Here is a 14,566-nt window from a genome sequence, read left to right on the forward strand (position 1 = left end):
CCAACGATAGTAAGTAAGTATACAATCAACTGTTTCCTCTCTCACATGCTTTTGCAAAGGGTTTTTCAACTTTCAGAACATTTTTCTCCCACTTAAAGGTTACAGGGAAATTGAATATTCAATACTAAAAATAGCTTTAGAAAATGCAAAACATTATAAACAATGATGATAGTGCATCAAGCGCAAGACTTCCCTACCACAAAGATGACAGCTATTAGAATTTCACAGTACAAGTTTTATATTTGTACTGAGATGCAGGACAGTACCTGCAGCACTTTTGAAGAGGGATAGCAACTCTGTGTACTGAAGGTAAAGTCCCAGCCTAGGACTACACATGAAAACTAAGTTCCCTGATTTTTCTTTTAATAATGGAACAATAAAAACTCATGGTTGCTTCAAATGTTTATTTCCATGGCAAAAATAGACTATAATATATTCATCTCACATATATTACATTCAGTAATACAAGCTTTTCTGTCTATGAAACACAATTTGTACACTGTTTTACAAACCAATTTCAGTTTTACAAGAATTAAAGCTGTTCTGATTATACATTTTTACAGTATTGGTGGTAAGACAGCAAAAACAGACACATTAACCACTAGCTTAGTACTAGAAAATAATACTTCATGTTTGCTACTGTTTAAACAAAGTCTCATTTAAATCCTTGCATACTGGCTCAAATGAAAATGGAAGAAAATGGAGCCAGATCCTGCACTTCTCTGACATTAAGGACTCAATCCTACAAAACTGCTGAAAGGCCTTTGAACACCTATTTGCTTTAACTGAATGAAGAGATTTCAGCAATATGCAGGAGTGTACATACCCACCGATTTGCCAGGTCAAGCCTCTACAATTTCAATCCAAGCCCCGCCCCCCCCACCCCCACCCCCCCGATCAGCCATAAATCGGACAGGTAAGTTGGGTATTTCAAAGCAATTTAAGAATGTATCTTTGTAAAAAGCATATACACCTTGTCTGTCAGAATTATCCAGGATTAGCAAGGTGACAGACTGGAGGATTTTACATGGGTTTCCCCTATCAAGTTTCCTACCATTCTAAAAATTCATAGCATTTGCAAAATCTTTAAAGTATTATAAAAGTCTCCTAATTTTACCTAAATATTTCCAAATGGAAAAACAGCATTTAAATTCCCTTTATAAACATTAGGCACCTTCTGAAACTGTGCTCATAAAATTAATAAATTTGGTAGTTTTGATTGCCGCATATCTGAACATTCCGGTATCTACAGACTTGCTCTCTAATTTATCACAGGCTGTATCTGTTGTAAATTCTATTCATTAGATTCCTTGCATTTGATTTCTAACTTCATTCCGTAATTAGAGCTGAAGAATAGACTTCTAAAGAACAAATACACCAGAGGTTACTCTTCACCACTGAATGCAGCATCATGTGGAATACAGCAACAGAACCAAAGGCCATTCACCAACAGTTTTTTGAAATGCTCACCGAAGTTAACAAATCCTTTTTTTCAGCCCCTGTAGACCTTAAAGTAACATATGTGATGCCAACAGGATGCACCAAGTTAGCTGGTCCCCAAGAGGATCATACTAAGACTTTTTTCTTCTTTTTTACAGACATGTTTGTAACAGCTGTTAAAAGGGTTTTTTCCCTTACCTTAGCACAGTATTATATTATTTTAATATCACTGTACTGCAAATGCTGCACTGCAACATAATTTCTAAGCACATGTTAAACTCCGCATTTCAAAGGCCTGATTTTCAGCCCAGCTTTAAACCTGGTGCAATTCACACCTACTGTAAACCTGGCTGCATTCATAAAGTATCTAGACTTTCAAATCATCTAACCTGCATTCATCAGAAATTATCACTGCAAAACTGCATGTATGCCTATTCCCCCTGCATTTTGCATGTGTAAAACCAGAGACCATGGTTTGAAAAACCTGACCTTTAATAAGTAAACAGAAACTGAGCTGACAGATTGCATTAAATATATCTGGAAAGGAAAATATGTAAAAATAGCAGAGCCTCTGAAAAAAACATTTGGAGTTTCAAAAATCACATTTTAAGAAGCCAGTAAAAATAACACCTATGACTACATATTCACTTAGCCTACCATGCCATGAAAAACATACCACATGAATCAAACCCTTCTAGCAGCTCTACTGTGGACACAAAATCTTCCAAATCCTCTTCAACATGCCTTCAGCCATTCCTCAAATCCTCACTCTCTACTTCCAATATTTTGTACTTTCACAAGAGAATTTCTTCCAAACTATCTCAGCTACTTTTCCTTTGAATGTTGTAGCTTCGTGTATGCACATTCCTGCTGCATTCTTTTGGTTAATTCTTGTAATCTGTATTTAAATTTAAAGCAGTCATGTGAGTATTCGTGCTTTAAGGGCTCCAGCTTTCATTGGCAATAAGCCAATTTTAATTCCTACAATATCAGGAAGAACTGCAGGAGCGGACTCCGCCTTTGCATGGCTTTGCAGTATTAAAAAAACCCACCACAACCCAAACCCTAAAGCACAGAGTTCTTAGCAATTGAAGTGTTGTTTCTTTTAAATTAATAATTTGAACTAACTATTGAAATATAGTAATGAGTTCACTATTTTTAAGTCTGGGGTTTTAGTAATGCTACTGATAATAAAACTGAGGTCTTATTACACAGCTATCTTGTATGATAAACAACCCTGCAGTTCCCAGGTTTGGTCCAGAGGCCATTGAAATCTACTAGCCACTCAACTTTAACAGCTGCTCCAACAAGAACAATATAGCAGCAGCCTCAGGTAGTCTTACTTATGAAATTTAAGAAGCTATTTTTGGAGAAAATTGCTCAAATGTCAGCCACTTCAAAAGAAGATACACAGCATGATAAAAGGAGCCAAAAATATGTTTCTCAAAATGTCAACATTTTTTTTCCATTTTAATAAAATTTATTTTACTTTTATTTGTTATTGCTTTACTTTTTAAATAAATGTTGATAACTTACAGCAGCTTTTTATCTACAGAAACTACAGAAACTCTGCCTACTCACCTGCTTTGAATTAATTGTATTTGTACTTATAAACCACAGCACCCTGCACTTGCAGTTTTTACCATTCACTTGTGCAAAAGATATCACAATGAGAGCAATACTAAGGCATAAAACTTTCCCTGCTCTTCACAGGGGACAGCAGAAAATGGAAAGCTCTGCTGTGCAGGCTGCAGAAAAGCTGTGCAACGCTCCTCTGTGTACCATGGAGCTTCTCCCCCCTGCAGAACAGGGCAAGGAGTCGTTTGCAGCCTACAGCTAAGCTTGCTAAGTCAGTGACATCTTTGCAACAAACAGGTCTCTGACAAGTTCTTGGAGAAGAGCTGCTCGCCTAAGACTACAAAGATTCACTGGCCAAAAACATCTCTCATCTGAGCAACCAAGAAAGAAATCAAATGTGGAAAAACCCTTACTACAATTTATGGGTTCTTCCTCTGACTCTTCATTGAATTTTATCCTAAAAAGCGTTTTCCACCTAGCCCACAAAAGACGGCCAAATCTGTCTCTTGACAGTATATAGCACCTTTATTTATCCCTGAGAGCTGTGACATCCCTAGAGATCAGCATCCTTTGCCATTTACTGCAAGAATGTCTTCATACAACTTTTCTTACTAAAAAAATTCAGCTCAAATCTTGCGTAATAATCCGGTTTTATCCCCATAAAAACAGAAGCACATTTGGCAAAATGGACAGGCTTATAGTGGAATTTTAAGCTTTTGACCAATAAATCCACCTCTGATACACACTGTGACTGGATTTGGACGGTGGATGTTCTTATAATGTCCAACACTTCATGAAGCACTCGGCACATCTAGATGTAAAAAAGCATCCCTTTTCAAGGCTCAGAACAAAGTGCTAAGAATTGAATTTTCTTTTAAAAGAAGTTAACTGGAAATCTAAACAATATGTTTTAAAATTTGTTTTTGTTACAGGAGGTTGCAAAGTTTGTTTTCATTTGGTATCTTTAGAAAAGAAACTGCTCATTTTACATGCTTACTTGGAGCCATACGCTTACATACAAAAACCCAATTCTGCTACCTTCAGTAGGAAAACCCACATAAAGTCAAGTCTATGAATGCAAAAACAGACTGCTGATGGGCAGAAATGAAAGCGGAAGTGGAGGAGGTAGCAGTGTTACGCTTAAAAAAAAAAAAAAAAATAGATCAAGACTGTGACTATCAGATTAGAGAGCAACTGCCTCTAGAAGTAAACACAACTTCTTTCAGCAAAACAGAAAAGAAAGCCGTAAAACACACATTTCCTCACCCACCCCAGATAATCCTGGAAGTTTTGGATTAAATTGCTTGTTTTAACTGCTCCTTTTAGTGCCTCATACCTGGTGTTCTGTCCCAGTTACTGCTGAATAGCTAAAAATTGTTGCTCAAAGTTGGGGTTGTATATAGCTTTGTTAAAAGCTGCATGTACCAGGTTATGAAGATCACAGTCCAAAGTTCAGAAATGGAAAAGGTACAAGCTACATTTTAGAGCATACCTTCCCATTCAAAAATATTTCTGAATATAGATGTGAACTGTGGCAAAAAGTAGCAATGTTTTTGAAACACAGCGCGATACAAATAGCTAAGTACAGTTGTTTCTTTCAATACTTTTGTTAACACAGAAGATTGCAAGATTTATATATAAAGAATCAGTCTTCAGTAACTGGTTTCCTCTGGACTTCATTTTGTACTTTAGGCAGTTCATACTTCCTAGGCATTTCATAGTTACAAAAAGAACATCTTCTTCCCCCATCTGAAATATTCAGTCTTACTTTTACTGAAAGAAGAAAAATTCAGACTACCTGAAAGCATACAAAATGCACTAGATTAATACAGTGTACTTTAAAGTACTACATTTTTTATAGAATGACATATTAGCACAAAGTCATTTGGACCATAGGTTTTCTTTTTAGAAGTAGCTTATTACAGAGGAAAGCAAGGCAACATATTTATTATTCTTAGTTAATGTTTTGGAAGACGATTATTGTTTTGAAAGGGGTTTAATTATTCATAATAGTTTCCAAACCCTTGTTACAGCTCAGAAAAATAACTAATTTCACCAGTGATAAAAATTACTTTCAGTCTGATTTCATTTCACTAAGCAGGTATCAAGGAAAATGGACACTTAAAATGCCTGCAGACTGGTCTACCTTAGGGTTTTTTTGAAATTAAACCAGATATCTACAAACTAATAGCTCTCTTTTGAATAAGGATTTTCAACTCAGCATTTCAAAACACTTGAAAAGGCAGGTAAAGCCATACCGTCCCCATCTGAAAACCACAGAGAATTATTTAGGGATACTGTCATCAGACCAGACCCATGGGACAAAATGGAAACTACCAAAAGTACAATTCATCCTCAGGTCCATGCCACAGCCATTGACTCAACCACCTACACAGCTACCAAAATACCCACATCTCCAGTATCACCTCTAAGAGCTCTTACATTCTGCAAGTGTTCTCAAACAGCTTCTGTGGACATTCTTTACTGCAACACTGCACAGCATTAGCAAAATCTGTTCCTAGTAATGACAAAATATTCTGGAGGATTCTACAGAAAACTCCAGTGCTTTAAAGGTTTTCTTGACTGGGAACATAAACATTTTTAAAGTTCATCTTTGCACTGTGTAAACCAGCAATCATAGCTGCCACACCACCTCCGTTACGTTTCATACGATCATTTCTGCTTCACCACTATGCACCTTCTTACTCCAACTTTGGTTCTTCCACTTCACCAACTTAAAAGGCTCTTCCAAAAATAACAGGTTAGTAATGGTATATTACCATATGACACAATGCATGATTATAGTTTCTATGTTTAACTACATAAATAACAGAGCAAAAAAAGTGCTTAAAACATTTGCATCCACTTTGATTTCAGCCAGTAAAATCAAACTGTCCTCTAAATATATGAATAATACTGAATGCGTACTGTCTCCCATTCATTTGTTTCCAATAACCTTGTAGGTAATATTTTTCCCCTGCTTGTTACAGGTAAACATGCCTCCGCTCAAATGGCAGTTAGCAACAGTTAACAGGATCTTTCACTTGTCGTTTCTATTACACAGCACTACAATTACCTACCAATAGCTTCCCCTAGTACTTTCTGCATGATTTTTGAAAACTGAGTTCAAACATCATCAGTCTTTTCCTCTGAAAATATTATGCTGTTTAAAAAGTTTTGAGTTGTGGTGTTTGGGATCTTTTTTTTAACTAAAAAATACTGAATATAAAAATAACTGTATTTAAAGCATCAGCTTAAAATATCTAAGAGCTGCTGATTTTGCTGAGTAAACCAGAGGAAACCAAAAGTTCATTTTAAAAAATATAGTTGTATTGTTCTAAATATAAAATTGAAAGCAGAATGAAACTGCATAAGACCTTGACATTCCCAAGGAGCAGGTTTCTCACCCTGTGTGCATCTACAGCTTTTTTGCACAGTTTACTAACATTATGTTTTAAAACATAATTGTTAAGTTGTGCCTTGTACTTCCATTCCATAAGATACTTATTTTGCCCAGAGTAACACCACTCTAAAGAACATATGCAAGTACTACAGACCAGCACAAGTAAAATCATTCCCTAATACGACTGCAGCTGAACACGGGAAGAGTTTAGTCCAGCGAAGATCCTGCTTTGCAGGGACTGTTACACTGACTTGCATTTAACAGCCACATACCAGCCCTGAAAGGTAACAGTGTGATTCATCATACAAAGAAAACACCAGTGAGAGCAGGTCTGCCTGGACAACTGTAATTTTCTTTCTGTAAACTCTTGCAGAGTCCCTTAGGAAGTGGCAGGGGTTATATAAGTCTAGAACTTTTGAGAAACTGAATGAGAACTCCATAGACGAAAGTGTACTGTGAAAGAGTCTGCACCATCATCATTCTCTGCTGCCTCAATATGTCCAGCACTCGTGGGATGTCCAGCATCTGGAGAAAGAGAACAAACCATTACAGTGACTGGTGAGCAAGGAGACTGGCTTGCGCTTTGTCAGCAGGAGGTTCAGAGCACTACCAGTGATCTAAAGGGAGAATCAGCTGCTCTAATTTCAGCTCCAGCAATTCATTGCCCATGCCTGCACTATGGATTGCACTACGCCGCTGACCACGACTACCTTATTTCCTCACCTGGGAAACAGGCATAATGTAAAACTTCTCTATCTCATGGGGTATGGGTCTTCACAAACCTAATGGCTTCAAAAGTCTGTCACAGTATTAGGAAAAGGATCCACAACAAAACAGTTTGTTGACTCTCAGCTGGCATATTATATTATTAATAAACACGTCATAGCTGTTCACTTCTGGCTAAAAGCTGATAGGACAAGGTTTTGTTCTATCAAACTACTGCTTTGACATCTGCCGAGACTGATACTGCAAAAACACTACACTTGGGAATGAAATATTTAATAACAAGCGAGTGGCTACAAAGCATGTTCTTGAATATTATCCATTAAGACTAAGGCATGAAGTAAAAGTGGTAAAGTCAGAGTGAAATCCTGAAATATGCTTAATAGCCTAGGGCATACCTTGTTCCGCTCCATGACTTGACATCTTACAGAGTCAAGAATCCAAATGAGCATTCCAGTGCCCAGTGTGTAAGTGAGTAACTCTAGAAGATTATTAACTTCTGCTGAATTGCCAAGAGCTCTTTCAACCACAGTTGTAAGGGCTCTTCCAAAGGCCACATCTTGGGAAAGCTCAGATAACCTGCCTAATAAATATCTGATGGTTGTTCATTTATTCTTCTCCTACCTAACTTTATTTAAAGCAAAAACAGAAAGAGAGATCACCTCATTGTGTTCCAAGCAAGCGATCATGATCTCTGACAGTATGACCACTCCTGTGCGTCCTACACCTGCACTGCAGTGTACCAGTACAGGAGGATTAGAGTTTTTAGGATCCACAGTGCTGTTCGTATGGCGCCGCACTGACTGTATCTCTTCCAAGTACGCTATTAAGTTTAATGAGATAAGAATAACAAATTTAGGAGATGAGGCCCCACAAGCCATGCTATTACACTGTATGACCACCAGAAAAGTAGTAATTTAACAAATGACATCCCACAGAAAAATGCTGCACTGTATAAATCACAAGTCACATTCCAACTAAAGCAATACAGATCTATAAAGACCATCTAACTTTAGTAAGACTTTCTTTGACTTGTTCCTTATTCCCCACCATGGCCCTCTTGCTACTACTGGAACATACAATGTGTAGCAGATCATGCAATTACGTTTTACCCTATATGAACTTTTAGTAAATGATATACTTGGCTTTAGACAGTCACTTTTACAAACTGACAAGTATATTCCTGTCAAAAATATAATTCAGTATATCTTGCTGGTGTGAAGAAACCCTTTACAGCAGAATGCTTGACATACTTATCAAAAGCTAATTCACATATAGCAGCCATTTTAGAAGGTATTAAAAACAGAACAAAAAACCAACCCCAAAACAAAGTATTAAATACAACTTACAGAGAAATCCCTTTAAATCCTCCGGACAGCCATGCTCTGGCCAGTCAGTATACTGCAGATGCCAAACTGTCCTCTCCTGTCCTGTGAGAAGATGTTTAATCTTCAAACCCGTAGTTGCATAGCAGCCTGAGTCAGTACGGAATCGTGTGGTAATCTTAAATCTTCCATATGTTACAGTGTTATGTCTTGAACCAAGACGTGGCCAGTATCTGAAGCTTTTTTCTCGCCCACTTTCCTTAAAAGTAAAACATGTGCTTAACAAGAAAAGTAAGAATACTCATACAACTAACGCTCCTGTAACAACTGTATCTCTCCTCTAATAAGTACTACTACAGCATTATGGTTTCTCACCAAGTAAACCAACTTTCCAGAGGAAAGAGTTTGCAAATTCACATCTTTCTGCCAAGGAAAGCAAGACAGAATGGCAAAGGGGTGACTAGATATTTATCTTTGATTACTCTTCTCACTGGAGCAAAGATCTCCTTTCTCTAACAGTTCATTACAAAATCATTGTGGAATTTCGGGGAGAAACCTGACTCAATTTATACTCACTTCCTCTGCTGTCACCATAGCTATGATGGCAATCCCTTGTTCCCAGATCATCTGCCAGAAATCCTGACATGTATTCTGCAAAGGGCCCTGCGTAGCAATGTAATCCCACTCTATGCCACCAACAGAGATCTGTAAAAAGAAATACATTAGGTTAGTAATTATTGACAACTCCCTTTCTCCATTTCTTAAGTCAGCCATTTGAAGATGCACAAACTGAAAAAAAGACAGCAACACTGCAGAAGTAGGAGCCCATTGTGAGTTATATCTGCCTCCATTTTTTAGCTGTATCTTGTCACATTAGATGCAGAAGAGACACGATGTTGAAAATTGTATAGAGATACAGGTAAATAAATGTATTTTACATCATAAGCATAACGTAAAAGTGAGTAAATAAAACTGTATTTCTCTTTTGTGAATTTAAGGTATTCTAGTGAATTCAGGTTTAGAGAAGCTTTCATACACTGGTGCTGTAAATACAATTACATGCACCAAAAAGTGAGAATTAGCTGATGTTTCCTCAAAAAATATTATCTTGTTTGAGAAGTGACCGAAGAGCTACTCAACATTTGTGAAGGAGTTGAAGTATAGAAACTACAGTACCACGTCAATGTACAGATTTATTCAAAAGAGACGGCAACGCAACTACAACTGCTGCTTTGATGATCTCAGTTCTTTTCAGAGAAAGAATGAAGCCAATCGCAGTTGCACTTTGAGTAGGTAAATCCACTGAAAAATGAACAAACTGCTTTGAAGGTTCTTGAGGTCACCCTGCAACTTCTTCACTTTTTAAACAGCGTTTAAAGAGCTACAGCTAGGGAAGGAGGGCAAACAAAGATTATGAAAGAGCAGATTTCTCCCTGGCTCCATCTGTTCCTCTAATCATCCAAAAAAGCTTAAGCTGGGAGCTAGCTTACTGCATCTTGTGGATCTAGTCTGAGAGTATGGAAGAAGAAATAATAAGGATTGTCACTGCAATTCAAAAATATCATAATCATTGCAAAGGATCCCAGTTTGTTAAAGCTATTTGCCTTTTTAACTGGGAAGAATGGACGTGCCTTCTGTCAGCACCAATCCACAGAGAGATGAGATAGAGAGAAATGAGACAGCAGATCAATACAGAAGCAAAATATAGAAGACCTCTCCAATAATCAACCCACCATTATTCTAGGTAATGAGGAAAACCAGGTTTCTCTTCTCCCCAAAGAAACCTCTGCAGAAGAAGGGAAAGAGACACACATGGAGGGATTCTCACTCATCTGACCAAACCAAAATTGATAGCCAAATCCATTTTCAGTTACCACATCAACTACAAAATATTTCTCCAACAGTATTTCTCTCACCTTGATATGAGATGCATTGATGTAACCCGTGTTATTTTCTTTGGTTGGGACTAGCTCTACTCTGGTATCATCATAAGGAAGAACGTCCTGGAACCGGTTTCTTTCAGCATTTTCAGGAAGCCGAGCTATTGAGCACTCACCATCTATAAGTCTTTTTTTCTGAATGCGCTCATATTCAGTAAACACCATCCCCTGCTCTAACCGTTGTTCCAGAACTTTACACTGAAAGGCAGAACATAGATAACCATATAAAATCACGTTCTAAGACTGAGTCTATTTTAATAGAGAATTCATGAAGGATGAAATGTATGTATTTTTCTCTTCTACATATTTTTTCAATGCTTTTCCAGCTATTAATGTTTTCCACAAACATACCAGAATAAACAAGAAGCAACCCTAACCAGCAGCAATTTTGTTGAAGTGAAAACCAAGAAGCCTGTTATACTTCACTAGGTCACAAAGACTGTGGACAGCACTGGTGAAAGAAAAATTACATCATAGCTTCTGTAAAGACAACCCAGAAAAATTTGGCCAAACCCGATAGCTATGCTATACTAAAAAACATAATCCAAAAAAAGAAATTAAGTCAACTATGTCCTTTGGATGGAGAAAAACTCTGAAAATGTGAAACAAAACACTTGCCTTAGTCAATGAGCTAATAATTCACTACCAATATTCCACATTTTTTTAAGACTGAAATTAATAAACCTTGCGTACAGCAGGCAAGCCTTTTTAGAACACTGCAGCTGAGGTATAAACCCAGGGTTTTTCCTACTAGTATAATTCAATGTGGTTTATGTAATAAGCTGCTCCCCCCCCTCCCTGCACCCCCCACCCCCCCATTTATTCTTTCAAACCCAAGCTCTTTCTAAATCACAAAACACTTCTGGAATTTCAGCATCTCTTTGCCAACAATAATTAGAGGAATAATATGTAAGATTTCAGCCAGAAAATTTCATCTATGTCACATGTCCTCAGCCTCTCACAGCAACTATTTCATGGTATCAGGTCAGAAAATGTCTTGTATCAAATAACTGTAATGGCAAGTGTTGCAGAGGAAGGTGTAAAACCTCAATCATAAGCAATTTGCACATCCATAAATCAACGATACAAACTCCTTTATTATCTTTAGGCTAAATTCCCTCATCAAAACTAATAATCACATGAAGCTGAGCAATGAAACAGGTATTGAATCAACTTTAAAGTCATCGTCTAAAATATCTGCCTCTGGACTTCCTTTCATGTCACATGTCTCCTTGGCATTGCCTCTTCTCAACTGTTTTAGGAATTAACTCCCATTTAATGGTATCTGTTCTGCCTCCACACGTCTGCCTGAAGAGAAAGTGTAGTAACATGTCTTTTGCAGAACTTTACTTTATGGATTCTTCTTTTACCTCAACACTTTGGGTAGAGCTAGCTGAATAATAATATGGCTGGATTTAATAAAAGTCAATTCAGGAAGAGATGATGGCTGAAAATAAGGGGAAATAACCAACACAGGTACTAACTGTAGAACTGTATCTCAGTAGCAGAATGTTAATTTTTGTCCCTTAGCATCTTCTAGGAGTGTACATATAGTTCAAAAAGAACTTCAACTGTGTTGAAATGGAAGAGTCAAATCTCCCTCCTATAGCTCTCACTCCAAGCCTTCAAACTCCAAGACTGAATTTCTACTGTGTGACTTGCAATTAATTTTCTTGGTCTGTTCCTTAGAAGTGCAGCTGGTGAGAGCAGGACTGATCCTTCAGGTTCTAATCCCTGCCCACTGACTGTCAGTAAATTGAGCTAGAGGGGGTCTGCAGCTGAGGATGCCCAACCATGCTCAGAACTGGATTCTAAAGAGACCTCTGGTCACAGAATACACAATAATCACTGCAGCCCTTGGTTTATCTAGATAATGCACCTGATCAGATGTGTGATGGCAGCACTGTTCTACATAGCCCTTCACAGGCTGGATATTGACTGTATTTCACTTTCCTGCACCTACTTAATGATACACAAGGCAGGCTGGAGTATATTTACTAACAGTTTACCCTGACACAAGCAGGTAGAGTCTTATATTTCTGGAAGAATGATCCTCAGATTCTAGAACCTGATGTTGTCTGTGTGATCTGAGATCTTTTACTGAATTTAAACTTTCTGCAGGTCATCTAAGACATCTATATTTTCAGAGATCCACCTGAGGAAAACATAAATACAATTTGTACAAGCTGTACCCTGGGGATGCAATTTAATTACAAGATGTATTGTAAAATTTGTATGAATTATTAATAATTACAACTAAGTACAACCTCACACTCAGAATTTCAATTTTCATATGTTTTCAGTCTGGAAAACCCCAAAATCAAGAGAGAAAACAGAAAAATGGCATAAAAATGTATCAGTAGATACTAGTTAATTTGCTTCCTGTATATTAAAGTGTAAACTATAATCTGAATCACTGTCATCTTGAATCTTAAAGAAAAATCTGAGTTACACCCAATATTTCTAGCAATGACTTATCAATCAGAACTTTCATTCTTCATTTTGTTTCTATTCTCAGTATTTGAGCTGCTTTGAATCTGAAGTATTCTGAAGTCAACACAAAGCACCATTCACATGCATTTCATTTTGAAAAATCACTAGTGTGAAAAAGAAATCAAGCATTAAGAAACTCCAACATACCCGTTCATCATTTGTTGCTCTTGTTGATTCTTCCTTCCCCTCATCTGGCAGAGGCACTCTAGTCAAAGCTAGTCCATTTAGGGCAGCTAGCTTCAGAGGCCCTATTTTTTTGGCATCATTTTTATTCTTTTTCATACCCTGCAAAAGAAAAGCTAAAAACTGTAAATATCCTTAAATATCTGATAAAGTTACAAAGCAGACACCAGATGAGTTCAATTAAGCAAAGGATACTTCCTTGACCCCTTCTGCAAACAGCTCTGACCTTTTTATTTTTTTTTATATGCACTTCAGTGAGAGATTAGGGTGGTGGGACTACATTCCTCCAAGGACACAGCACAAGTCTGTCTTCATTCCAGACAGGTTAATGAAACTGCAGAAGAATGACAAATATTGTTCCCTACAAAGCTCACAACTGAGGGTGAGAGGCAACAAGCCTGGATAACTAACATTCTTGGACAGAATTTAAATTACTTTCCAACCCCCAAAATACATAAAAATTCTTCCTTAACTATTCAATTTGCAAACACTTTTCTTCCCTATTAGCAGGCATAACGATGAGCATGTACCTTTAAGATATCTGAACATAGTCAAATGTTTGACTAAGTTTGCAACAAACTGCACATACAAAATGTGAACACAGAACTGCAGACAGATCTGAGCCCTCAACCAGGCCATGAATCTAAATTATTGAAGTTACCATTCATTATTTGAGAAAAATACCAAAGGGCAATTTTTATGAAAGAAGGCTTCTTAAAAGAATCATTTGAATGCATAAGAGAAAACATCAACAATCCTGCAGTTGCTAAGTTTGGTTGTTAAGAAAAATACATTGAAAATGTGAGAGTATATGTGGCTTGAATAATAATCAATGCTTTCAAAAACTAAATAGTAGTAAGGAATAGGTAGACAAAGTTAAGAGAATGAGACCACATTTAAAAGTGAAGTGAACACAAACCCGACAGTAAGAGTTAATTGAAAAGCAAAACGTGCAAACATTGATATGGGCCAGCTTTCTCACCAGGATACTCCTCATCTTAATATTGAATACAGAAGGGTAATACCCTCTATTATGCAATGCCACTCTTAAATGTTACTGAACTATGAAGTATTTTACTGAACACTTCCAGTGAAAAAGTTTTAATATCAATTTCATTTCAAAGGTTGACTTGAACATTTACATAGCTATCAGAAGGAAAAGGCAGGTTATGATTTTGGTAGACATATTAGTGTCTGAAAAATTACCTTTGGAGAACAAAAAACTAAATGACTATGTAAATGTGAACACAGGAGCAAGTTATCACTTTTTTTCCTAATCCACATAAACAGGAGTAAGGAGATGTAGAAAACCATACACCATCATAAAATCAATTGAAGCTGATGAAGGTTCATTTCATTGTGTTTAGCTCCATGTATAACAAGTCTGACCAACAAGAAATTGTGACAGCAGAAACTATTTAAATATGTAACATTTCCATAAAATTAAGATTTTGTGGCATCAGCTGTAAGAGTTACTACAG

At 37.0% G+C, this 14,566-nt stretch overlaps 1 protein-coding gene across 2 annotated transcripts in view; it reads right to left on the minus strand.

Moving 5' to 3' along the window:
* Positions 1-389: 389 nt before the first annotated feature.
* PTPN21 (protein tyrosine phosphatase non-receptor type 21) overlaps positions 390-14,566 on the minus strand; it is a 47,729-nt gene continuing 33,552 nt past the window's right edge. For both annotated transcript variants that reach the window (XM_056346030.1, XM_056346031.1), the window contains exons 14-19: positions 13,050-13,187; positions 10,386-10,607; positions 9,046-9,174; positions 8,494-8,728; positions 7,807-7,967; positions 390-6,946 (exon numbers count right to left, since the gene is read on the minus strand). In XM_056346030.1, coding sequence (XP_056202005.1) covers positions 6,818-6,946; positions 7,807-7,967; positions 8,494-8,728; positions 9,046-9,174; positions 10,386-10,607; positions 13,050-13,187 — 1,014 coding nt within the window. In that variant the 3' untranslated portion in view covers positions 390-6,817. The remainder of the gene's footprint in view (positions 6,947-7,806; positions 7,968-8,493; positions 8,729-9,045; positions 9,175-10,385; positions 10,608-13,049; positions 13,188-14,566) is intronic.

Source organism: Falco biarmicus, chromosome 7 (assembly GCF_023638135.1).
Source record: "Falco biarmicus isolate bFalBia1 chromosome 7, bFalBia1.pri, whole genome shotgun sequence".
NCBI classification, from domain to species: domain Eukaryota; kingdom Metazoa; phylum Chordata; class Aves; order Falconiformes; family Falconidae; genus Falco; species Falco biarmicus.